This window comes from Myodes glareolus, chromosome 25 (genome assembly GCF_982192425.1).
Source record: "Myodes glareolus chromosome 25, mMyoGla1.1, whole genome shotgun sequence".
Classification (NCBI taxonomy): Eukaryota; Metazoa; Chordata; class Mammalia; order Rodentia; family Cricetidae; genus Myodes; species Myodes glareolus.
The window spans coordinates 30005666-30031441 of NC_142050.1; the positions used below are offsets into that span (position 1 = coordinate 30005666).

The window sequence follows — 25776 nt, forward strand, 5'->3', positions numbered from 1 at the left end:
ACCTGTAGAAGGCAATGCCCAGCTGAGGTTTTCATCCTAAAGGTAAAGTATTTATGAGATGTGTGGTCCATTGAGGAAAATGATGATCCCCGTGCTAGCGGTGGGAAGACAGTTCCGTGACCAATTCAGTTGCTGATTGCTTCTGTGTACTTTGACAGCTTTTTCCATCCTTAAATTCATCCACAGTTGACTGAGTATCTCCTTGAGTGAGTCACCTAGCTAAGGCAAGGTAAATTCAACTGAGGGATGGCCGCCACCTTTACGAGTCCCAGTTTAACGATAGTATTTGCTCACAAGGTGTGAGATATTTACTGTTTTGTTGCTTTATTTTGTTTTCCAGTGGGGAACTAAGGCAGCTCTAAATGTCACTGGGGCTCTAGGATTGACCCACTTGTGTTTGTACAGGGCTGTTTTCATGACTAATAAAACCACGTGTGTTTGCGTGGCCTTTTGCAGAACATCCGATCTCTTTTCAATCAGTTACCTAAACCCAACTCAAAAGCCTTTCTGGGGCTTCATGGCACAGTTAGAACAATCCTCACTTTGTGAATAAGAAATCGAAGGTACTAAGAAGTGTCTGGCTGCTCAAGGTCGTGGTGGTGGGGTCTGGTGAAACTTGAGATTACACTGGTAAAGTCTGCCAGGGATGTTGCGGGACTAGGCTGGAGTGGAGCATCAATCTAGATGCTCCTACACAGCCTCCGTGCTAACTAATAGAGCATCCTTGCTGACACTAGCTGCTTTCCTGGCTGAGTCTGAGCAACTGACTCCCGGGACTGGAGGCCACAGACGTGTCTCCTTCTGCTCACAAAGTCACTGCTGAGGTCCGTCTGTGTCACTTGCTTGTCCTGGCTGTCTGTGTCTGCTAGAGGTTGCTGCCCCCAACCTCTTTCATCTTCCTTTTTAGTAGTTCTGTGGTGTTCCAGTCCAACTCCCTGGAGGTGAAAGGCTAAGATGTCAAGCCATAGGCACACCCGTGGCTGCTCCCTCCCAGCCCCTTCCCAAGGCTAGGTAGCCTCACCACTTACTATGGCCAAGGCCATCACCCCAGTGAGTAAGTCTACACTGGCCAGCAGGGACCCTGCCTTACATCTGGAGATATTAGAGTGTGGCTTGCCAGGAAGGGTAAGAGCAGAATAGCAAGACTCGCTTCCTTTCGCAAAGTGACTTCGGCGTGAGGGCTGAAGGCCGTGAGAAGATGGATTCCGAGATTGAGGTCCCTGACAAAGCATTGTCAGCATCATGGGAGTGAACTTACTCTCCCAAACATGCAGAGGAAATTCCCCCACGAGGTTGCCTTCAGTGAGAAGTAAGTCTTAGGTAGAAGGACTACTCTTACATGAGTGGATTTCATGTGTCGGGAGAGAGGAGCTGCCATGTGCCATCATGTAGGAGGGCACTGCTTACTTGTGGCCCACCTTACCCACATAGTCACATAAAGACCCCAAATCTCAAACTGCATTTTTATTATTTTTTAATAAACTTTATTCTATATTACAAATAGTTTTTTTTGTTCTGAACTGCAAAATAGGAATGCCTTATATTTACATACACAGGTATACAATTAATTATAACAAAGGTACAGAAGCTTGCCTTTACCAAGTTACAACTGGGCTCCAATTTAAATAGCATAGGTTTTCTTTTAAAAACTTTTTAAATCTTTTTTTATTTTTTTAAATCTTACTAGGATACTCTTCTTTAAAAATCAAAACCAGAAGACCCTTTTTTTCTTTTTTTCAGAGACCCCATCCACCTGTCCTTGAGGTTCAGGGTAACACTGTTGTCTAAAGATACATTTTGCTTTCTTCTTCCGAAGGGTCAGTATTCAAGGTGAGCGTTTTGGAACAGAAGTGGGGCACGCCGGAAAGGGGCAAGTGGTGAGGAGAACAGAAGTGATCTGTCCCGCTGCTTTCAGTGGCCTCTTGCTCAGCCTCACTCGGCCCCTGCAGTTGCTAAACCCAATCGTGCATCCATTTCTATTTCTTCTCCTTCTGTGGCCTCCTAGCATCTGGGGCTTAATTCTGGGTACTCGGACCAGGCCAGAACCCCTGCTCTCTCCCATGTCTCAGTTCTTGGAGTCATTGTCTTTTGTGGTACCTGGAGGTGCTGGTTGCTATGGTAACTCCACAGGACCCTGCTGGAAGAGGCTGTTTCCTACAGGCTAAGTGGGGAGGAAGGCTGCATCCAGTCCTTCCTTCCCAGTTTAGGCCTGGGGACCTGGTTCCTTCTCAGGGCAGCCAACCCAGGACTAAGCTAGGATCACATGCCCCAAGGACACCAGGCCCAGGCCGGGAGGGAGGTGGGGAGGATCATCCATTCTCAGGCCATGCATTGGTTTCCAAATGGAAACAAGATTCTTTGAGGTAAACTAGCTTTTCATTTTAAAGAATAGAAGGTTTCCTAAGCCCTCAAGCTGACAAGATGCCAGGGAAGGGACGGGAGGTTAAATGAGGACACATAGCCCATCTTCGCCTCTTGCTCCAATGGAACTGATCTCTGCACAGGAACCTTCCTCAGTCCTGCTTGCTGAAGTGTTCTCTGTTTCAGAGTGTCTTTGGGGGTGCTGTTGAACTGTGCCCTCTGCTGTTCTGAACTCTACTCTCACAAGGGAGCCCTTCCAACATGTGCTTGAGTCTCAAGTTTAAAGATACCAACAAAAGAAATGGGCAGAGAGTCAGAAACTGCCTGAATGACTGTCCACTTGCTTTTGTGTTATTGGGGAGGGGGAGCATGGTTCCCCCCCCAACTGAGCTTCAGTGCAGTTTAAAGGAAGCCAAGCAAACAATATAAAGGATTCATCAATTCCAGAGACAGCCCAGAGAGCCAGGACTAGATAGGAGCCCAGGAGGAGGGAGGAGGGAAGAGAGAGGAGGGGTGTGAGACTCCCCAACCAAAGACCCCACCACTTAGAGCCCTCACCATCTCTTCTAGGAGCTAGAACAGGACGTTTTCTTCACTCCTCGGGAACTGTTTGTTCTGCGCAGCTTTCTGATAGCCGTCAGTCTACTCAAGGGATTCCAACAGGACGCCAATGAAGACGCTCTGCCTTTACAACCGAAAGTCTTAAATATTTTTTTTTAACTTGGATGCTCCATCTAATAAAAAGCACTATTACTGAAGAACAATGATTTGTAGTAAAACAGAAAGTCTCTCCTAATATTGAAACCATTCCCCGCAGTGATTGCTTTCTAAATGGGAGGAAAGGTGTGGCCCCACTCAGAGCATCAGGAGACGCTTACAAGGTCCCAGGCTCTTTGGGGGAGTTGGCCTTTTGCCATCATCTGGAATGGTACCTCAACCACTCACTTATAAGAATGAAGCTTGAGTTGGTTCCATGCAGGATGCCCTGGGGTGAGCCTGCTGGAGACGGGAGGAGTGGGCAGGGGAAGGGTGAGGGTCTTAGCAGCCATGAGGGTGCTTCTCCTGGCCATGTTCACAGCTCACACGGAGGAATTTCTGAACACTTTTCTTCACTAGTGGAGGGGCAGTTCTCACGCTCACCTTTAAGACCGCCTCATCTGCTTAGAAGTCACTGGAAGAATTTAATATTCTGCTTAACTCTTCCTCTTAGTCAGTTAACATCCACAGTCAGGCTCCCTCATTACTTTCAAGTTCTTAAGATGAGTGGCAAAAAAAAAGCGCTAATGAACTACAAAGCCCCAATCAAAGATCCCACATCTTTTTTTTCCAAAGGGAAGGGCTATATAGTCAGGGTCCCCCTGTCTTGAAAGGATGTGTGGAGGCCCTGGATGTGGGTGAGGAACATGGAGGAAAGGCCAGTGAAGAGCCAGGACAGCTAGCTACCTGGACAGGGTCACCTCGGTTCACTCACAGAAATGCCCCTGAACACCAAGCTCCCTTTAGGAGCTTGCTGGAACTGTCACTCAGTGCTGCCCTTGGAAGGGACATAAGCTGGGTACCTCTGAGTCTCCCCCACCTGCCGAGTAGCTCTCCGTGTCTGTCATCTCCTGGCTTCTGGGCTCTCTGTGAGAAGAGGGGAAAATTTATTCCTGATTACAGGAGCATTGGCCTTTCTTAAGATGAAGCATTTGCTTGCTGTCTGGTGAAGCTAAAGGCAGAGAGTGCTAGGGTCAAAGATAGAAAGGAGGTTCTCTTATTTATGTCAAAATGAGAGGTGCTTAGGCCAGGATGGACCACAGTAGCAACACCCAAGGTCCCAGAAAGTGTGACAGGGCCTTTCATCTTAGAGATCATTTGGGATGCCATCGCACGTGGTTCCTCTAGTGAAGGACCCGCAGGGTATTGGCTAGAGGAGAGGGGACCCTATCAGTCAGGGGACACAGCCAAAGCTAGGGAGGGACTGCACTCACTCCTAATGAACTGAATAACTCCTGTATCGGAATTAGTGCTTGGCCTCAGGGAGGGGCGAAGAAGAACAGGGAGGAAGCTAGCTGCCAGAGTAGGGCACACTCAGGAGTCAGACATGCATACTGGGGTGGGTGGATCGGTGTGGGGTGGTTCCATCGGTATAGGATGGAATGTTAGGGTGTTGGATATGTTGGGCATTATTAGATTAACATTAAGTCGGTGGAAGCAGGGCCTGAACCTGCAAGCACAGAAAGACTCTGTTAGCAACTCCTGCTTCTTTCAAATCATCCTGGATACACTGCCTTTGAGCTGTGGGATTCGTTAAAAGCATTTCTCTTTCCAGATGTGTCCCCACTCAGGCACCCATCCTGAGCTCACTCCAGGGCTGTGGACTCCCAACATGGAGGCTCCGGGGGCTGGCTCTGGTCATACCATGTTGCACAGGGTTGCAAAGTACCTTGGTCGGGGTGGAGGGTGTTCTGTGTTTATTCTCTGTCCCCAAGGTTAAAACTGTATTGAAAGAAGAAGGCAAGAAAGTATTTTCCTGAGGAAGTTACTGACACAAAAGCTAACAACTTCATGGCACTAAGAAACATTACGGTGTCTCCTTACAGGGAAGGATGAAGACATGACCAGACCACGCCCACACCTAGAGAGACATATGCCACAGAGAAGTAACCAGCCTGCAGATACCCTTCCCAGGTTTCTCCTACTCCCTATTAATCTTCTCCCTTCAAGATTGAAATCCTCACCTGGTCAGTTATTCGGGATGTGTGATCAGTACCATTTTGACCAGTGGGGTCAGGAGCAGGAGGATGCAGGGGTGAGGTGAACCGGAGGTGGGAGAGAATACCTGTTCCCTCACACCTACCCTCTGAACAAACTCCAAGAGATAAGTATAGGTTCCACCTTCAACAGATCCGCAACACCCCACAAGTGAACTCTGGGCAGAAGGCTAGGCACTGCTCTGTCACAAGTCCTAGTTTCTCTGCCTTCATTTTTTTGGGAGTTCTCTAGCTGCTAAAGGCAACTAGAGAATCCCAAGGGGGTGTTGGGAAGGAGTATCTGGGAGGATTTGACGGGATTTGGACAATGTTAACTAGCCTTGATTTTAAATGTATCACACTTGCAACAAAAACAAATGGAAAACAAATAAACAAACAGCAAAAGGAAAGCTTTTTACAGGTAAGATTGGCTTGACTTCTGAGTCCTCAAGCAGGCCACAGGGAACGCCTATGAAGTGCCAGAAAGAACCCACATTGCCAATTAAAGTAAAATAATCTGCCGAAAGCCCCCCTCAAGAGAAATGAGGAGACCCAGGAAATGCAAGTGAGGCTGTCCGTGCCTCTTTCTTCCTGATAAGTGTGTGTCTCTGAGGCATTTGAAGTTTTGCTTGTTAACAAAAGCAAGGAAAAAAAAAATTCTGTACCGACAAAATAATAATAACAACAGTAAAATAATCCAGAGGAAAAAAAGCATCAGCAAAGCCATGGTAACAGTCTCTTCTGGCTGCTTGCTCATTTTTCTCAAACTGTGCAAAACTTAAAAATCAAAGCACACTCACCCATGCACCTAGTCACACACACACACACAGCTTCCATCCGGCAAACCTGTGTTAAATATATTCACGTCTCTGTCCTCCCCAACCTTTCATATGTGCAAAAAAATCCCTTCTCAGCTGAGGTGCACCCTCAGCTGCTCCCACATGCACCCCAAAGCCCGCCAGGTCCCTTGGCTTCACGGAGGGAAACCAATAATCAGCGATAGAATTCCACATGCCTCCACCTGGCACTTGATTTGCCAAAACCTCTGGTGGGTTGGTTGGTTTGTTTGTTTTTGTTTTCTCTTTTCATCCCCCTCCCCCGCTTCCAATGCACTTTTCCCTGGGCTTCTCTTCCTGTTTGCTACATTGGTATGTCTTTGCCATTTTCTCCACAGCAAAACCACACAGTGCCTCCTGCTCTGGGTTGCCAAAGTTCAGCCTTTGACAGGCAGGTGACATCCTGATTTCCTATGGACAGAAGAATGCTCTTGCCACAGACATTAACACTCGGTGTTACACTGACCCTGAGTGGTGGACAGATGGGCCAGGGGTCAGAGAAGGAGACCATCTCAGCATCCTCCACCACGGGACAAAAAAAGCCTTCCCACGCTTCCTGCAGATTCTTAAGCGCCTCCCTCAACCTTGCTTTCTCATACACAAAGGGGCTCATGTCCTTAAAGGTTGCAGGATATCACATGGACTTGGCTTGACATGATATAGCTCCTTCTCCATGTGAGACTCCTTTTGTGTGATGGGAAGAAATGACATTATGCATGGAGCATGAAGGAAGGCAAGAATGTAGAACACTATTAACACCACCTTCTCCAATGCCTCTCTTGTCTCCATGAGTGGTGGACAATAAGCCCAAGCTGCCAAAAGAGATTCGTGCTTATGATAGAGACTGGACCATTTACTATCTAAGATCCCTTCAAGATTGTAGGTCCCCAAGTCCCACTAGGAGACCCACTAGGAGACCACTTCTTTGTCATAACCATGTGTTACATTTCTGAGCATACGTTTGCTTGACTGGCTAACACAAAATGGCATATCCATAGATGGAAAAATACAACGGAAAGATAAATGCCAAGGTCGTGGTTCGTGGCATGCTGTATCCAACCAGGTCCCTCACTTGGCTCTCCAGTCCCTTCCAAGCACAAGCTGGTGTCTGAGGCTGGCTGGCTGGCATCTTGCTTTGTCTTGGAGAGGCTGTGCTGAAGTATGTTTCCTCCAGTGATGACGTCAGAAGAGATGAGGACGAAGAGCCACTGAAGAGACAGCTGATATGTTGATGAGACAATTCCCACAGAGGTCTGGACTGTCCAGTGACAAAGTCATCTGCATAGCAATGGCACCAGATTCTGCAGGAGGGACAGGGGCTGGGCTGTCTGCCCAGGCCTTCTATGGCATTCTCAACGACAGTGGGGATGGAGCCTTGGAGACGGCCGGAGGTAGAATCTCCTAGATGTACTCTGCATTTCACTATGAGCTTTGACAATGGTGACAAAGGGGCATGGAGATGCCTTCTCTAGACAACACATGAGGCTCTGGCAATGGACCCCTGACTATTGTCAGGATGCATTTGAACTTGTGAATAGAGAACAATCAATGTTGCTTCTGGCATAGATGATACTCTCTTCCGTCTTCTCTCCCTCTCTCTCTCTCTCTTTCCATGTTACATTTCTGCTATTAGGAACCAGATTAGATGATGTAGGAGCATGTACACTCCATGGTGGAATGTAACTGTTAGCTTTCCCTGTCTGACTTTTCTTAGGAAGGGGAGAAAGGTCTGGATGGATACTTGGAAGGCCTCCAAGGATATTGGAAGGGGATGGAAGGCTGCTGGACATTAAACAGGTAGGCAGTGGCCCCTGAGAGAGCATCCTTAAACTTCCACTGGTCCCTACTCCAACATCTGCAGGAGGCAAGGCCTTTTCCCCACAGTTACAAAGCACCCAGGCCACTGCCTGGCCTCTTGTTGAGTGTGCGGACGGGGTGATCCGAGTGATGCCTCCTACTTCAGATAATACTGAGTTCACAGTTGCTTCCCGAAGCCAGGTTCTGGACCACAGTGGGGATTCTCAGCGCAGAAGGTGAAGTAGCAGCATAGGAAAGTTCTCCACCCTCAGCTCCTCATCCTTATTTGTGCCCTGCTGCTGATGCATGGGGCCAGGAGCAGCCGGGAGGGAGAGCTTCTTTGACATCTTCTGGTCTGGACTCTCACCATGGGCCTGGCCATCCCTGGACTGACTGAGGGATCAGTGACGTGATCCAACCACACTGGCAGAGCAACTAAAAGAGGTGGGACTCCGGAAAGAGGGAGAGACAGAAGAAGGAGAGAAACGAAAGGAGAGACGGCGCTGCTCGGGGGGTTGCTGCTGATGCCTGTCGGAACTTGCACTTGGTAAAGATGATATCTAGACTGAGGCACGGCTTGGTGTGTCCCTCCCTCCAGGATGGCCCTGGAAGGACAGTTCTCAGCTGTCTAAGCTCATGAGGGTTATGACTTGTTCTAGTTTGTAAGCCAGTTTCTGCTTCCCGCACTGATCATCATGGTCCAGGGGTCCAAGGATCTGTGGAAAGATCAAAAGGAAAGGTTACTAGTCTGGATGTGTGTATCCGCATTTCTAGGGTACACAACGACAGCATGGATGTTGCCAGGGCATTAGTGCACCTGCTGCTACTGCCAGTGCTGTGTAAGCTAGCAGCCTGAGCCACACAGGCAGGGAGAGGTGGGAGGCATCTGGGCACCCACATCACCGGCAGCGCAGGACACCAACCCATCCTCCCTCATATCGGGATAATGTGTGCGTTCCATTGTCTGTGAGAGACAGCTGGCAAGAGGAGAAGCTTCGCTGAGGACACCTATACAGAGAAGCCACTGTCACCTACAGTCTCAATGACATCTGGGGGGTTCCATAGCAACCAAAAGTGGGGTGCTGGGGGCCAGAATATGCTTTTCTGATACTAACAAGTCCCACCTTTCCTTCCAATATGAGGAAGAGCTTCCTCGGTGGCTCCTTGAAGCCCAGATATGCACATTTAGAAAGCCAGTTGATCTAACTTTGTCTGTTAAAAGCCAAATATCCCTAAACGAATAAGGCTGTAAGTTGAATACGCTTTCCATCCTTAGTCTATAATTGGCACATAGTGGCTCAGGTCTCCCGAACCCATTTCCGCGGCCAGGTGATTGATAGAGGACCATGATGGGTGACTGTGGTGTTTGTGGAAAGGTTTCTAGGATTTCCCAGAGACTCAAGACAAGCCAGATTGAGTCATGGCTCTGCCTGTTGCCAGCATGGTGACCTGAAGTGAAACATGGTCTTTCTGACGCATCATGAGGCTTCTCTCGAGTCCTCCCCTGCTTTGTTTGTTTGTTTGTTTGTTTTGGGTTCAGGGGATAAGGGCAGGTCACAAATATGAACACCTTAGGCACAATGCCTGCTCGACAGAGGGCACCGGACGAGCGGGGTGGGATGTTCTCTGGTCTGAAGGGCAGGGATGAGGGTTGAAGAACAAAGAATGGTGGCTAAGGCGGCCTGGAGGCTCTGTGGGCTGCAGATTTTATGACTAATTAATGCATATTTAATTGGGGACATCATGCAAGAGTTGCCTACTGAGATGGCCAGGAATTGTCCTGTACTACTATAATACTAAAAGTAGACAAGTGTTCTAGTAGGTGAAGGGATGGTCCTTTCCAAGACAAAGCAGGAGACACATCCTTATTCGTTGACTGACATAAACAGGAACACTTTGCCCTGGACCATAACTGGTCTGGAGACTGGTGACAGCGATCCCTCCCCTAAGAGGGTCATCACCACTTTCTGTTAATATTAGGGTCATATAATATATTGTTCATGGCCCACACTGGGCTCTGGACCTGCTGGGGTCTATTAACAGGGTTCTTGAACTTCTTTGGGTGACAAGGCTGTAAGGAATAAGAGAGCCTAGGCACTGGCTTCAGCTCTTGGTATTACCTTCTGTTCTAAGAAGGCTGCTATTTGTGTGCTTGGAGGCAGGGATTCTAGATCCCAAACCATGTAAGTCTGTGTCTGTGTGGCTAAGCAACTCCCAAAGCGCCTTTATGTTAACCAGAATGAAGGCAGAATCTGTAGTGACCATTACCCAGGTACAACCATGAAAAATGCATGCTTTCCACCCCTATCCTATTCTGGTTTTGTTCACTCCCATTCCTTTCTATTCTGCCCATCCATTCCACTCTACTCTTCTGTTCCACCCTCTTCCATTGGACTCCATCCTATTCCATTCCGTTTCTATTCTGCTCTGGTCTGTTCTACTCCACAGGATGCCATAATACACAATGTCATCAATAAGGGCGATGAAATCCTTGCTCCAAGAGAATTAGATCAGAGGGGAAAATGAAAAGAATTTGAAGGCATTGATGGAGAAAGAACAAGCTAGGGCTGGTGGGGCATGCTATATTCCTAGAAACTCTGGAAGACTGAGGCAGGAGGCAAGTTCAAGGCCTGGCTGAAGCCTGGGGGTGCCAAACGAACTCAAGACTAGCCTGGTCAGTTTATGGAGACTATCTCAAAAAGTGGTAGAACTCTTGCCTAGCATGTGGGAGGCCTTGGATTCAGTCCCAGGGCAAGGGTAGAGAGGAATAAAAGAAACAGACTTCTATATCTGAGAGTAGGAGTTGATGCAGATAAAAGTATTGGATCATCCTCAGTGCCCATTTCTGTCCCACAATGCTGTCCTAGGTCTGGCTGGTAGAATTTCCCTAATAGAGGTATTGGGGGGGGGGCATCCGTGAAGCTGTTTTTGTACATGAAGTATTCAGACATGGCCCACATCTCTGCCTCTACAGGCCCTGGCAGGGCAGGGCAAAGCTTACCTCTTCACTGTATTTGCCCACGTACGAGAAGATCTCGGAGAGCGCGCTCATCGTGTTGAATTCATTCATGTGCATCCGCGACTGCTCGGCCAGGTATGCATTCATGTCCTGGTCACTGATCGCTGGCATCTTCCCAATGTCTGAGTAATATCTGTGAGGGGCGGGAAACAGAGAGGAACTGGAATCTATACAGAGCATCTGAGGAGACACTGGAGCTCCAAGCAGTGAGAGCCAATTCTGTGACCACCCGGGAAGCATAGTAGCATCCCATCTGGGCTTCAGTGTCACAACCAGGGAGAGCCCTTGGCAGCTCTGACATAGGAGGCACAGAGGGAAGGACACGGGAGGACTAGAGAAGAACCAAGAGTCAGAGGGCTTCTGCCCAGAGCGTCTACTCTGTTCCCTGCTCCTGGCCCAGAGCCCTAGCTTGCCTTGTGCCTCGCCAGCAGGGATGGAGAGTTCCTCTGAACAGTTGCTCCTCCCTGATGGCCTGTGCTCTCTGGGGGTTAGGAGAGAGAGGAGGGGGGGCGGAGGTTGCTGGGAGAGAGAGGCTGGCAGAAGGCAATCAGTCACTGTCACTTGCAGCTGTGCGCTGCTGTCAACTGGTTAATTAGATGCCAGCATTTACATTTTTAATTTCTGCAATTTGACATTTTATGCACCAGACCTCCAAGTCCCCTGCCAGAGGAGAGCTGTGTAGTTTCCTAATGAGGAAGGGAGTGGTCTCTGCGCCCCTAACGTGGCTACTTTTTCACCCTCTACAATGGGCTTTGGGGTTGTAGGTAGCAGGAAAAGAGAGGAGGCAACTGCGAAGACAGGGTGTCGCTTGCAAGTCAAGAGGCATTGCAGTTGCTGGCCCAGGTTACACCAAGACCCTGGGCTGCAGGGCTGAAGCCAGCAGCAGGAGGAACTAGAATAGGAGGAGGGAGAAGAGAGTCCAAGGAAGGGACAAGGTAAGGCAGGTGAGGTGCCAATGTGGTATTTAAGGAGGGAAGCTCCTTCAAGGTGTTATGAGCACTTGTGATCGAGATGAGCCCTCGAAGGCTTCCTCCACAAGGTGACCCCCATACTGGCCCTGCTCCGTGTCTTTTTCAGCTTATATCTCTTTCTGTTCTGACAGGGTGCTCCTGCCCTACCCCCATGCCATTTCCCTGACTTCTGTCTGTCTTCAGCAGTGCCCAGGCTGTCAGAAATGGTCTTGGCTTCTCCAGCCATCAGCTGCAGGCTACAATAAATGACAGCTCAATTTGTGACCCACATCTTCCCAGGAAGGCAAGGGCTGAGATGACTGTCTGCCTTGGGCTACAGTCTTCTGGGATTGTCATTGTGTCTTCAGGGAAAAAGAGGTGAGGAGAAGACATCTGGTCTCCGGCCAGGGAAGGGGGTGGAGCAGAGGGAAACACCTGTGGCCTCAGAAACCCATTCCCTGAAGCAGACACAGTGCACACAGCCTGTTGAGTGGATCCTGCTGTGACTGGCAAAGGGGTATTGGTCCTTGACCAGCAGTCTAGGCAAGAGTAAGATACAGGCTGAATGATGAGGCCTTTCAGGAAGCAGCTTGGGGACATTAGGAAGATGTGCTATCCTTGGTTCATCTGGACTCCTTCCTGACCTTCACAATGCTCTCTCCCATTCCCTTCTGGTCCCCAGAAGCCCACAGTCCTCTCATCCTTGACCTGCTTCATTTTGGTTCCTTTTACCCCAGAAGACAACCATCTTTCCAAGCCATTCTTCACCCTAAAGCTCCTGTATCAGTGTTCCAATACACAGGGTTCGGGTGAGTTAGTGACATTCCAGGCAGTAAAGGTCCAGGAGGTGTCTCCACTCATGGCCACGAATAAAACTATATCAGGATCTAATAAACGCCAACATTCCATTTTATAGCAGCAGAACAGAGGTTTCACTGATGGGTCCCGACCTTGTCATTGCCGAGGAGATTTGCGCCACTGTGCCCTCATGGATTCCATAACTACCAAGCCAGGTAGGTTTGCCCATGAAAGGTTATCTTTGCCATCCTATTCCCGAGAAGCAGGACTATGGCCAGCCGCTCCTGGACCGTGGCTGTGCCCAAGCTTTTTTGTCCAGACAATTCTACTCTGTCATCCTTAAAAAAAAACCAGAGCCTCTGAGTAGGATGGAAAACGCAGGTTCCCACAGAGAGGACATAACTGTCAACAGAAGTGAAGGCCCCTGCTGCTCCTTGTTACCTGCGTGGGAAGCTGTCAGGCTTCTTACAAACGGTACAGGCTCCTACTGCTGCCTTCGTGGTCCCTGATGAGCATAGCAGCCTAGGCTAGAGATCAATGCTTGCACAGGGAGAGGACGATTTCCGGGCCAGAATCAGGAGGTGCTCAACATCTCTCCCTTGCAATAGTTTGCCTCCTGCAGGTGCTCAAGTAATATATTTCCCCAAAAAGAATATTTAGGAAGAATTCATGTGTGTGTGTGTGTGGCGGGGGGGGGGGGGTGAGAGGAGAGAGAGAGGTTGGGGAAAGTTGGAAAAATAAGACTGGACTGAAACCTTCTCATCTGAAGGTGATGGGTGACATGCTGGCTGGCTGGGATGCGCCTTGCAGTTCTCACCCTGCCCTCCCTGATGTGACATCAGCTGTGTGGTGTCATCTCCACCCAACCCCCCCCCCCCAGGTGGCCTCATATCACACTCCTCTTTCCTTGAGGAGGCTGGACTGGACCAGGGCATGCCTGGGGTCCTCTGCTAGTCCCCAGGTGAATCAGCTACATGGCCTTATCTTTGGAAAGTTTTGAACAGGTGGAGGCAAGTGGCTACAGGCTACTCAGTCACTGGCTTTCTATCTTGGTCTCATTCTCAGGCTGCCTGCTGCTAAGTGGTCCCACCCTCTCTGCAGGGCTTAGCGAATATTTTCACCTGCTCCAAGGCACTGTCCATCCCACAGCTAGCCAGGCTGCCCCCACCCCCAAGCCTGACCATGACCCTGCATGGAGTCTTCTCTGCCATGTATACAATTGCTTCCTTTCCACCCCTGCCAAGCTGGCCTTCATGCTGGGACCTCAGCTGAGATGCCTTATCGATTGTTAAGAATGCAATAAAACCCTGACAATGAACTTCAAACAAGGGCTCTCATCTGCTGACTGCACATGAAGAACAGAAAGGTCAGCCTTGACCCCCCTCTTGAACTTACAGGATTTCTACCTACAAATGAGCCCCCTCTTCAGAGAGGTACCGAACATCTGCTAGTCCCGCTCTCCTATACCAGAGCTGGCCAGCCCTGGCAACCTGGAAGGCTGACTGTCATTTGCTCTGACAAGGAGAGGCTGGGTCCCATCCTGGCCTCAGTTCTCTCTCTTTGCTAGGCTTTGCCAAACTTAGGTGGGATGCCAGCCCCTGGGGGCCCCACATCATAGCTCAGGGAGCTGGATTCTTTCATGTGCACGAGTCTGGGCCAGATGGGTGGACAGAACCTGGAAGGCATCTTCAGCTGAGAGTTATGGTAAGAGGGCGGGAAATGAAAGCCATCTTCAACCTCGGGCTGTCATGACCCCAAACTGAGGCTTTCAGAGGCCTCTGTGAATGACCGATGTGGATGAGTGATATCTCCAAACCCAGCATGCCTTGCTCCTTGATCCCCTTAACTCCAGCTTGTGGATCCTGCCGGACACTCAGATGTGGGAATTACAAGGGGAAAGGGTCAGGTGCAACCTTTCCCCTGTTCCCAGTACACCCATGGATGTGGAGCCCATGGATGTACCACTGTCATTTTGGTGAATGTAAGCATGAAAAACCAGCTGCCTAGCCTACCCTTAATGCTGCCACCAGGGCCAATGTTACTTTCATCTATAACCAAAGCCAGGGATCTTGGTGAGACCTGACAGGTAGCTGTATGGCACATAATCCATGTGGTGTATTTAAAGGTTTAAAATTTGTCACCTTCCTGATGTTACAGTGCATGTCATCGATGGCATTTAATGTGTGGCGCATCATGGTGCAGTCCCTAGTGGGCCAACAGCAGCTCTTCTCTACTTCTCTTCTACAAACAAAATCTACAGATGATAAATTAGCAAGGCTCGTGTTGATAGGGAGGGCCTTGATGTTGTCCCAGTTAAAATCTGAGGAAATCGGGAGATCAGAGGGTAATGGAGTGCATGTAGGCAGAGGGCAGGATATTCATGGTAAAGACCATTCCTTGGTATAATAAATTAAAAAATAATCTTCAAATAAACAACAGCAAAACAAAGAAAAGCCAAGTCAAATAAAAGTAGAGTTCATGATTACTGGTAATACAATAGAAACGATAGCCAATCGTACGCCAGATTCAGGAGTCTACACTGTTGGGTTCTCTCAGTGAGGTCAGTGCAGCAGTCAACAGTACTGAAGAAAGCAAGAGGCTTTCCTCTCTGCCCAAATTTAACCACAAGCAAAACCCCAACAGGGCGAGTAAAGGTACACAGCCTGCAGGAGGTCACCGCTACTACCGTTATGAGGTGTGCAAGGCAGAAGCGGGGTGGAAGGCTGGAGAAAGGATGGTGGAAGGATGACTAGGAAGAGGTACGCCATGAATGCATGTGTGTGTACTATGTGTGTGGTATGTATGTAAATGGACATGGATGGCATGGAGGTATGTATATGTATCTACTTGTGATTTCATGTATATACAGTGTATACACACATGTGTTCATGGTATCTGTGCATTCATGCAATACTGTGAATGCATGTGCATATGGTCTTTGCATATGCAGGGTATATATGCTAAGCATGTGTGTGTAATATATATGTGTATGGTGTGTGTGGATGTATGCATGAGTGTGTGTGTGTGTGTGTGTGTGTGTGTGTCTGTGTGTGTCTGTGTGTCTGTGTGTCTGTGTGTGTGTTGGTTAGGGAGGGAAGATCAGGGATCACATCTTCTTCTGGACCAAAGAGACACTTCAGTCACTAAGATCCATGCTGTACCATATAGAGATGTGGGTCACATAGTACGTTCTGCCATGGTTTCCAGTGCTTGCTTCAAGTGCTTGCTTCAATGTGGAGGCTATGAGCTGTGGGTGTTTCAGCTGCAGGACCAGTTATGACAGCGACTAGTCTGGAAGCTTTGTCCTGCTTGCCGAAAGACTCCCTGGTCCAGGCTTGTGGCCCGCTCCAGCCAGGCACCCTCAGGTTTCCATGGACTAACACTCACCTCTCCACCCAGTTCTTGTAGCTGGGAATATCCTTGGCATAGAGCAGTTTGTTGGACGGGGAGTCCTTGCCCAGCCGGTGCTCCGACGTGGAGCAGGAGTCCATGAAGGTCTGGGCCACCACAGACAGACAGGCATCCGTGATGCTGTTCTTGTGGATGTCAAACACGAACTGTGGATTCTTGATCATGTTCACCCAAAACCGCAGGGGCAGGCTGTGTGGAGGGAAGAAGCAGCTGGTCAGGGGAGATGGGGTAGTGGGGTGTACCCTGGTGGAGCATTCCAAGAAGGAACAGCAGCTAGATTTCATAGAGTGTAGAATCCATCTGTGGCTGCCGTGGAAAGTAAGGGGACAGGAAGGAAGTGGGTCTATTCAGCATACAGGAAATCAGCAAGGCTGGGGTGTCATCTAGAGATGGACCACTGGAGGAACTTGAGGGACTGTGATACCCAGTTGTGATGTGGAATTTTGCACCTTCCTTTTGGCATAGGAGTCACCCATGTGCATGCATTAAAGCAGAATTTGGATCTTTATTCCTATCTGCCTGATGCCTTTGGCGGACTTCAAGGAACCTAGGTTTTGCATTGATGATCTGGCAGAAGTCACCTCCTTGTTTCCTGTCTAGTGCCACAGGCCACTTCCTGCCTGGTAAACGAACTGGCTCTGAGGGTGAATGTGATCAAATGATTTTTTTTTTTAAATTTTTACCACCAGGCTGCCACAGATCACCAACCCCTTATCTAACCCATAGTGTCTCATCCCTCCCCTCCTGTCTTCCAGTCAGTACCTATTGCCTTCCAAGAGCTATGCTAGCAACAGGGAATACAATGGCTGAGACACATCCCATCTTTGAGGAATCCTCCATTCCAGGTTTGTAGGGAAGGCACATGTAGTCAAAGGTACACAAATAACACTTCCTGTCAAGAGCAGAGGATGTTGGACTGAGCTAGGTGCCAAATCTACCCAGAGCAGCCCGAACAGAGAGCCTTTTCAGAGGGGACACTTGATAAGCTTGTTCTTTACTGTTTCTGCTGTGTGTGTGTGTGTGTGTTGGAAGAAGGGGGATCTATCTGTGTGTTTGTACATGTGGAGGCCAGAGGTCACCCTATAGCCTTGCATTTTTTAGTTTGCTCTTTTGAGACAGGGTCTCTTATTGACCTGGGGCTCACTGACTAGGTTAGGTTGGCTGGCCAGGAATCTTCGGAAACCCTATTGCCTCGGTCTCTGCAGTGCTAACTTATAAGTGGACACCACCATAATCTTCTATGGGTGCTGACGATTGAACTTGGGTCCTCATGCATGCATGCCAAGCACTTTACCAAGCCATCTCCCCAGTTCCTCATCTCCCCATTTTTTGGAGACAGGCTCTCATGTAGCCCAGGCTGTCCTTAAATTTACCATGTAGCCGAGGATCCTTTTGCCTCTTCTATGTGTGCACCACAACACACAGCTTTATGTAGTGTTGGGGAGCAAACTTAGGGCTCAAACATCCCCAGGCCCACGTTTGAGTTATTTTAAAACACTGCATAGGTGTATTCCTTGGATGGGCTGCAAGTAGGGAATCCACACACAGAGACAAAGAGGAGAAAATTATGCAATGTGTCCTGATTCTGTAGTCCCTGCATTTGCTAGACAGAAGACCTTGAGGAGAAGGGACTTCCCAATGCCTCTTTAGGCTGTGCCCGTTCTAGCTCTGTAGCTCCTACCTGCCAGCTGAGCTGCCAGTAAGAAGGGGACAGTGCAGGCATGGCTTTCTTCTCTCTCTTTACTCCCACCTCTTTGCCTCCCACCTCTTTTCCTGATGTTTTATTGTTGTTTTGGTGGCTGTGCTCACGGTTGGTGATAGTTACAAGGCCCGCGCGTGTTTGGCTTGCCTCTTAGAACTTAACATCTTTGAATTACATTCTTTCAAGGCATCGGGTACGATATTTTTTTGCTCTTATTCTATCTGCCAGCAGCCAGTCTGTATAATACAAACAATAAATGCTGTATATACAGGACAACCGGACATTCACAGATGCCAGTCAATCAATAAGCATTTATTAAGTCTTTACAATGAGTGCCACGTAGGGTTGGGACAGGTACACTGAGGTTTGCTAATATTTGGTGTCTGTCATTTGCTTCACCGCTGGGAATCCAAGGTAGACAGTAAATGGAATGGGAGCACATGCATACAGAGGCTCACATTAGCTTCTCAGCCTCACTAAAATGTGGCTATGAGCTCTGGGCTTAGAACTCTGAATATTCAGAGATCCAGTTTCCCTACCAGTAATTCTGCTACTCCAATCTCCCTGGGCTTCCCTAAGCTCCACTCAGATCAGAGGTCCTGGGAACCCACGTGGCTGTAGTAACCATTTTTCACTGTTTCTCAAGTCAGTAGGGAGGCAGGTGTACCACACAGGAAGCAGAAGCACCACTGAGGCCCCTGCCTAATGAAATATTAGCATGTTATTAACATCAGTGGTGATGCTCATCTCAGGCTGATTGCAGCCACTCTGGCTAAATGAGAGGGAGTGTTATTTAACAGGGAACTGCAGAAGAAGGGGTAGAGGAGGCGGGCAAGTCACACCTTGAGTCAGGAGTAAAGAGACAATGCCCTCAGCAGGGACAATAAACTCTAGTCCACTGGCAGAACTGATCATTCCTAACTGTGTCTTGACCAAGGAACCAGGGAATCAGGCCGGGGCAGGAGATGCCCTTCTAGGGAGAACATGAAGCTGGTACAGTTCTTTCTACGGCAAGTGGAGTGCGCTTAATTCCCTAGCTTTCCATTGCCCGGTTCATGTCTCTGTGCAGCACCTGGGACCTTGGGATGACCCAGAAAGGAGGCTGGCACCTAGGGGTGGCTTTCAAAATCATGTCTCCCAGGCCAACACCGATAGGCTTGGTGGAGTACCTGTTCCATGTGAAGGTGACCAACACTGGGTAAAGACTCATCATCAGAGAGATGTAGACTCACAGGAACTGCCTCTCAGAGTCTCCCGAAAGACACACTGACAGGATTTGAGAGGAGGAAGTCACCTCACCAGAGTGGCTGCACAGAATGGAACCCGGGTTCTAGGGGCTCGGATTCTAGGGACTACAGTAAAGACTCTGTTGCGTGGGCTGAGCCTCTTTTTGGGCTCCAGCTCCTCTACAAGTGGAAGAGGGAAAGGCCACAGCATGCTTGGGAGAATGGCACTGTTTCCCCAGGCTAACTTCTTCCTCTGTTTTCACGTCTGGGCCCCTGGCTGGGCATCAGGGTACCTGCTTCTACCCTGGAACATGAGCAATCCCAGTAGTTAGCACTAGGTGCCACATCCTTTAGAAGGAAAAGCCGGGGAATAATGGCCTGGAAAGGCGACAGGGATTCAGTTATAGGATGCCACAGGTAAAACTCTCGAGCAGGGCATCCCTGCCTGCGTCTCATCAATATTTACTGAGCCCCATCTCCTCAAGGTCCTGCATCCTGTGTTGAATACTGATGCCTGGCCTTGTAACTTCAACCTCAAATGAAACCCTCACTATATACAGATGGTGGGGGAAGATACTGTGCATTCAGAGGAGAAAGAGGACCGCAGCGGAGCTGCTTGGTGTGTTGTCAGTAGTTAGACAGTCCTGTGTCCTCCGGGGAACACAAAATGATTCTCAGCAGCTTTTGAAAAGGAGCATGGGGAAGGACGAGATCAGCTTATTGGGTGGAACTGGAATCCAGGGGCCATCTGCATGCACCCCAAAACCCTACTGACAAGACTTAATGCAATGCTGTTCCTAGGTGGCTCTGACCAACTCCGGCACTTCTCTGTGCTAGTATTTGTGCACATATCCAGACAACTGTCTCTCTCATCCCATCTCCATGTCTGCCAGCTTACCGAGGACAGCAACCCTGACATCCTTGTTGGACATAGCGAACTTCCACATCCAGAAAGTAGCTAGATGTGGCAGTGTCCTGGCTATGGGGGCATATGGTATCTTTTGCTCCTTGGATTAGTATAGTTTGCTGACTGAATAACTGGCTGGAGAGAAAGGTACAAAGAGAGATGAGAGGAGGTAGAACTGAGAAGATGGAGAAGAGAAAAGACCAGGGTTGGGCGGAGACGCTGCTCGGAGGAAGGCAGTGGCCAGGACCTCTCCAGAAACCCCGCCTCCCCGACGAACGCCGGGGTGGGCAAGTCACTGCCTCTCCAGACTGGCCCTTTCTCCCTTTACTCACCAGTTGCTTTTCCAGGTGTGGCGGACGTGCGGGTCATGGATGCCATGCTTGTCCGCCTGCTCATCAAGGAAGTCGAACATGTACTTGATGGCTAGGGGCAGGGCCGAGCCACGGTGGGCTGTGCTGAAGATGGTCTCGAACAGGTCATCCACAAACTTCTGCAGTGTGCCCTGGGGAAGGGGACACATTTAGATCTAGCCCAGCAAGCTACCTTAGGGACAGGGCAGGCAAGGTCAGAGCCTGGTCTCCCTGCTTAGCATGACACCAGGGGACACCGTGCACCAGACCTCCCCCCCCCCCTTGCAGGTCTCTGGCAGTTGGGCCTTTCCTCTGTGCACGGACAACAGGCAGAAGACAGATGACAGAGCCCGAACCACCTTCCTCTGCCAGCTACAGGGTTTGGCTGCACATCTCTGCCAGTGACATTGTATCACTTTTTGAAAATGCTAATGAGCATGCTTGGTCAGAGCTGACAAACACAATCTGCTGGCTCTGTTTGGCCACTGCCCACGCTGGTTAATGACCATCTGGGTCCACAGAGAGACCCGAGGACCCAGACTCTGAAGAGAAAGGCTAGAACCGTAGGCGCGGACTAATCCCCAGTCTCAGAATTAGAAAGGGCATCAGCAAAGCTATGGCTACAACCCCAGTATCCATCCTTAGTGATGGTCCATGGCACCCCTGGAACAGTGAGAGAATGGGAACAGGTGTCGCAAGTGTCTGTAGCTGAGAAAAGATGTTGAGGAGGGTGGGGATATAAAACTTCTGATTGTGTGGTCATGTCTGCTGGATCTGCCCGGAGGGACAGGTTGAGCAGGGTCCCAGGCTCATGACAGTGCCTGAGACCAGAGGGCAACGGAAGCGGCTGGCACACACTTAGCAAATGTGTGAGCAATTATGTATGTGTGATGTGTGGGCATGTATGTGCATGGGTGTATGTACACATGTGTGTACGTATCTGGAAGCCAGAGGGCAACCTCAAAGAGTCTTCCTCAATCCCTCTCCACATTTTTTGTTTTGTTTTGTTTTTTCAAGGCAGGATTTCTCTGTATCTTTGGAGCCTATCCTGGAACTAGCTCTTGTACATCAGGCTGGCCTCGAACTCACAAAGATCCACCTGCCTCTGCCTCCTAAGTGCTGGGATTAAAGGTGTGCGCCACTAGCACCTAGCTTCTCTCCACAGATTTTGAGACAGGATTTGTGCTGAACCTGGAGCTTGTGGTTTGACTAAACTGGCTGGCCAGCAAATCCCAGGTAGTCTCCTTTCTCAGCCTCCCCACACAAGCAAGGCGCTGTGCACAGCTTTTCTTTTTAATGAGGACTTGAGGCTATCACACTTGGGCTCTCAGGCTTGCCTAGCAAGTTCTTTACCAACTGAGCCATATTCTCAGCTCTTGAACCTGGCTTTTTCATGGTGGAGTAAGACCATCCCTGTGACCACTGGGACCCCCTGCACACTGCTCCCACGTTCCGTACCTTTGTGGCCAATAGTCGTGTCAGATAGATTTCAGACACCATCTTGCTCCCCCGGTCCCCCTCCTTCTGATCTCCATGCTCATGGTTCTTCACCAGATGCCACAACTTGACTCCACTTTCCAGGTCAGGGGTGATCATGGGTGTTCTGGAACGGAGGCTGTCGGGGCTGCCTGTGTACCGAATCATATTTTCTGCCGAAGCAAAGAATGCAGCCCAGTACAAGTAAGTCCGTTGAGTCCTGTACCCGGCAACTCCCAGCATGCTCCTCTCCCCAGACAGGCCACTCTTGTCTGATCCTTCCTGCCACCGGCTGGCGCTGTTACCTTGCCTCTGTTTGGCACATTCTCCAAAATGCGGTATGTCTCTCCTGCCACCTCCAGGAATTATCTGTCGTGAATTCCACCCACTTAGGCCGCCCTCCTCCTGTACTTGGCATTGAGTCAACCCTTAATTATTCAATTTGTAAAAATGTAAGCGTGTTCTTCTTTTCCACTTTTCCTTGTGCAGGTTTGCGTAGCCAATTAAATGCTTAGGTAAGAGCAGGTAGCCTGTCTCCCTTAAAGACTCGGGTGAGGTGGTCAGTGAGGGCTCACCAGGGCATCTGTTTGTCGTTGCCCCCCTCTGGCCTGGGACACTTTTTCTAACTTCTTCTGAACCTCCTTCCTATATTTCAATCGTGGTAAAATGGGAACTGAGCAAAGAGAGGATAATGTCCTCCTAAGTCCATGTGTGGCCTATATGTACACCCCTTTAGCGCCCACAATACACTGTGAGGTTTGCCCTCTTCTCTGAATCCCTGCTTGACAACAAGAGTGTCACTGCTCAGGGTGGTCAGGTGTCCCCCAGCACACACGTGACAGAGCAGGCCATCTCTGGACTTCTGCCTTCCACCCAGAACCCTTTCCCTCCGTCCCTTTCACAGCACGGCATAATGACAGTGTGATCGTTACCAGTTGTTTAACCTCTGTGCTGCTGAGTTATAACTTACCAATGAAATAATAATTATTTAATGCACTAGATTATTGTGTACCTGATATGAGATGATGGGAGAAGGTAAGACTTAAAGACTGTATGACCTCATGAAGGGTAGGTTCTCTCTCTCTCTCTCTCTCTCTCTCTCTCTCTCTCTCTCTCTCTCTCTGTGTGTGTGTGTGTGTGTTTGTGTGTCTTTCTCTCTCTCTCTCTATGGTGAGCATGCATATGTGTATGTACATATATGGAAGTCAGAGGTCAACCCTGGGTGTCATTTCATGGATGCCATCCCTCTTTATTTTTGGAATGAGTACTCTCACGGGGCAGGAGTTCACCATTATGCAAAGCTCGAGGTCCCCTCTTATCTCCACTTCCCAGAGCTGAGGTTACAAGTACATCTCGCCATGCCTGGCATTTTCACATTGGTTCTTGGGATCGAACTTAGATCCCCATGCCTGCAGGACCCTTTGCCAATTCAGCTATTCCTGGCCCTAAGTTTCTTTTTGCCCACAGATAAAGTACATGTTTATGACTCAAAGCTAGTGGTGGGAACCAGTTACCTCTGTCCCATCCTGGCTCTCTTCCCCAGTGATCAGCTGACCTGATCCTCTACCCAAGCCAAGGAGATCTGTTGACAACACCTGCTCAGATACGCCTACCTCCCACCCATGATGAGATCTTACCATATTTACTTGCTGAAGTCCTGGAGACTGTGGAGTTGTTCCCTGCATTGTAGGCTGTCACTTGCTTGGACACTAAAGCCACCACAGAACCATCTGGCACCTACAGGGTAAAGGCTTCTAAGGGCCTGGGCATGGAATCTCTTCCCACCCATTCCAGGAAAAAAGGGCAAATTAGGATTATTTGGGGGAATAAGGGGCAATTAGCACTTTGTTGGGAACTTGGGCTTTTGAGACCATTCCTTTTCCTTTTGATAAGACAAAACAAAGACCTTAGTACTAGCTGCTTTAGGGCTTCCTTGTGGAGAGTTCTGGCAGGACGCCCCCCACCCCACTTTTTCCCTCTGTAGGCTTTCTGGAGATCACCCAGACTTAAATGCTAGGAGGACTTCTAAGCAAGGGTCCACGCCCTACAAGAAGCATGCATGTCACCATCCTATCTCCAAAGAGGCTAGGGGTTTCTGACTGGGTGACATCAGCTCCCACTGGGTCACCAAGGGTCATGGCTTGCTGGTGAAGAATGCATTGGGGACTTGGGGTCTAATCTTGCGTGGCTGTAACTTACAACCTACAGGACCAGCTCCTGGCTTCTGTCGTCAGCTCACCTGGTAGTGGGCTACCGTGTTGAGTCTCTTCCAGTCATTCTCGATCTTGGTGGTGATATCTTCATCCTGTAGGATCATCCTTGCTCCACTCCCTTGCCGCCACTCTGAAGGGAGAGTGGTCGCAATTGAGAAAGGCCCTCTGGTCCCTCCCGGGAGCATCCTGTGTGCTCCATATGAGTATCACATGGTGCCATCTCCAGAACACATTCAGACAGACTAATGCAAACACAAGCCCCCTGAGAGGATCGGTTTAGATGCTCTCAAGGCAGGGAGGGCCGGAGCACTAGTTCTGGTACATATCAATGAATTAAATCAAAAGAAGGCAGGTGTATAACACCACCTGTCCTTCCCCGCCCCTGTCTGCTGTGGGTGCTCACCACAGCTCTCACCACATCAAGAAACATTATGCAGTGTTTATGGGATGAATGAACTGGGAACTCGACAGGCCACAAAGCACTCAGCAAAGCGTTGACAAATGAAAGTGGCCTCATCACGACAGCGCCACTCGCTGGCCACTGGTGGGAAGTCCCTGTGCTGACCAAAGCCATGCTACAAGTGTTCCTCACTATAGCCCTTTACCTTTTCCCTGCCTTGCAGGAAGAGGTGGGGGCACCCTTGGGAGAGGTGAGGCACCCTCAGAAGAGGACTGGGTGAAAAGGTACGTGGGCCATTCTTATATCCCCAGACTCCCACCTCCACCAAACTGATGTTAATAACATTCATCATGGAATCTAGACAGCACTTAATTATTTTAATTTATCTTAATATACATGCATACATACTTATGTACATACAGACATACATACAAATTAAATCCCTGCCTCCCTCTCCCCCACTCCAGTGTCTACACCCCAGGACCTTGCTGATGGATCACACAAAGGGAAGGAACTAAGAGCTTGCTTCTCCACAGCTAAAAACCTCTGTCTTATTGAGCACAGATCACACATGGGAGGAGGACACATGACGACCTTGAAATATGCAAGTGGACATACACGTGCACAGCAGCTCTCCTACATGTGCTCACACACATGTGTACGTACACACATATACCATTCCACTGGACATGCACGCAACAGAAATTACAGTCTCTTAAAGTCAATCATAACGTGTGTCCTGGCCAAGAAGCTGCTGGCCTGGCTTCCAGACAGCTGAGGCAGTGCTTCCAGGCTCTCAGCTGCTGGCGCTCCTGAACTATGCAGAGCACACTGGGCATGCTCGGAGTGCACGTAGTTAGATGCAGGCATCCTTTGAATCACACCGCCTGCCTGGCCTGTCACAGTTTTTTTCCTATGGGACCCAGAGACACATGTGCAGATTCCCTGCTTTGTTTCCCTCCTGCCACGGCCAGGCTGCACCTCTCCTGCTGGTCCCGTGTGAGGCACAGACAGTTCTATTTCTTCCTACATTGTGTGTGCTATGGTTAGAACTGTTGACTCCATCAAGCATGGAATCCAGACCCAGAAGAGAAAGCATCATGCCCTGGGAAGGAGCAGAGGGGATCCTGGTATCTGAGCCCAGCCTTCCTTTACCAGGGCATCCGTCATGCCCAGCTTAGGACTATGCTAATACTCAAAGGGATGATTCAAGTACAGCCTGTTTGCTCACTGGAGTGGAGAAGTCACTGGGGATGCCTGCCTGGAGAGGACCTTGATGGAATAGCTCCGCTGATTTGGGTATGGGGCTGGAAGGATGCTGTGCAGGAGCAAAGTGCTCTGTGAAGCACCCGGATGACCCAAGTTCCCATCTGCCACTGGGCTGCCCTGTTTCTTTTAAATTCCCCATAGTTCTCCAAGCTCTCATGCCAGCTGAGGAGCAATCTCTACTCTGGTCAAGCAGCTGATTCTCAGTGCAGTGGACTCCAATGAAGACCAGCTGGGTTGAGGAACACAGCAGTGGGCATTTTCTGCTTGCATGGTGAATGATGCTGGGTGAAGTCAGAAGCTGGATGGATGGGATGGGGGCAGCACAAGGA

At 49.5% G+C, this 25776-nt stretch overlaps 1 protein-coding gene across 1 annotated transcript in view; it reads right to left on the bottom strand.

Moving 5' to 3' along the window:
* Window positions 1-1451: 1451 nt before the first annotated feature.
* The window catches only part of Plxna4 (plexin A4), a 454827-nt gene continuing 430502 nt past the window's right edge, over window positions 1452-25776 (bottom strand). Inside the window, exons 26-32 of the mRNA XM_087901814.1 lie at window positions 23805-23908; window positions 23203-23302; window positions 21548-21738; window positions 20072-20241; window positions 15881-16093; window positions 10728-10878; window positions 1452-8442 (exon numbers count right to left, since the gene is read on the bottom strand). Of these exons, the coding sequence (XP_087757940.1) occupies window positions 8347-8442; window positions 10728-10878; window positions 15881-16093; window positions 20072-20241; window positions 21548-21738; window positions 23203-23302; window positions 23805-23908 (1025 nt within the window). The 3' untranslated portion in view covers window positions 1452-8346. The remainder of the gene's footprint in view (window positions 8443-10727; window positions 10879-15880; window positions 16094-20071; window positions 20242-21547; window positions 21739-23202; window positions 23303-23804; window positions 23909-25776) is intronic.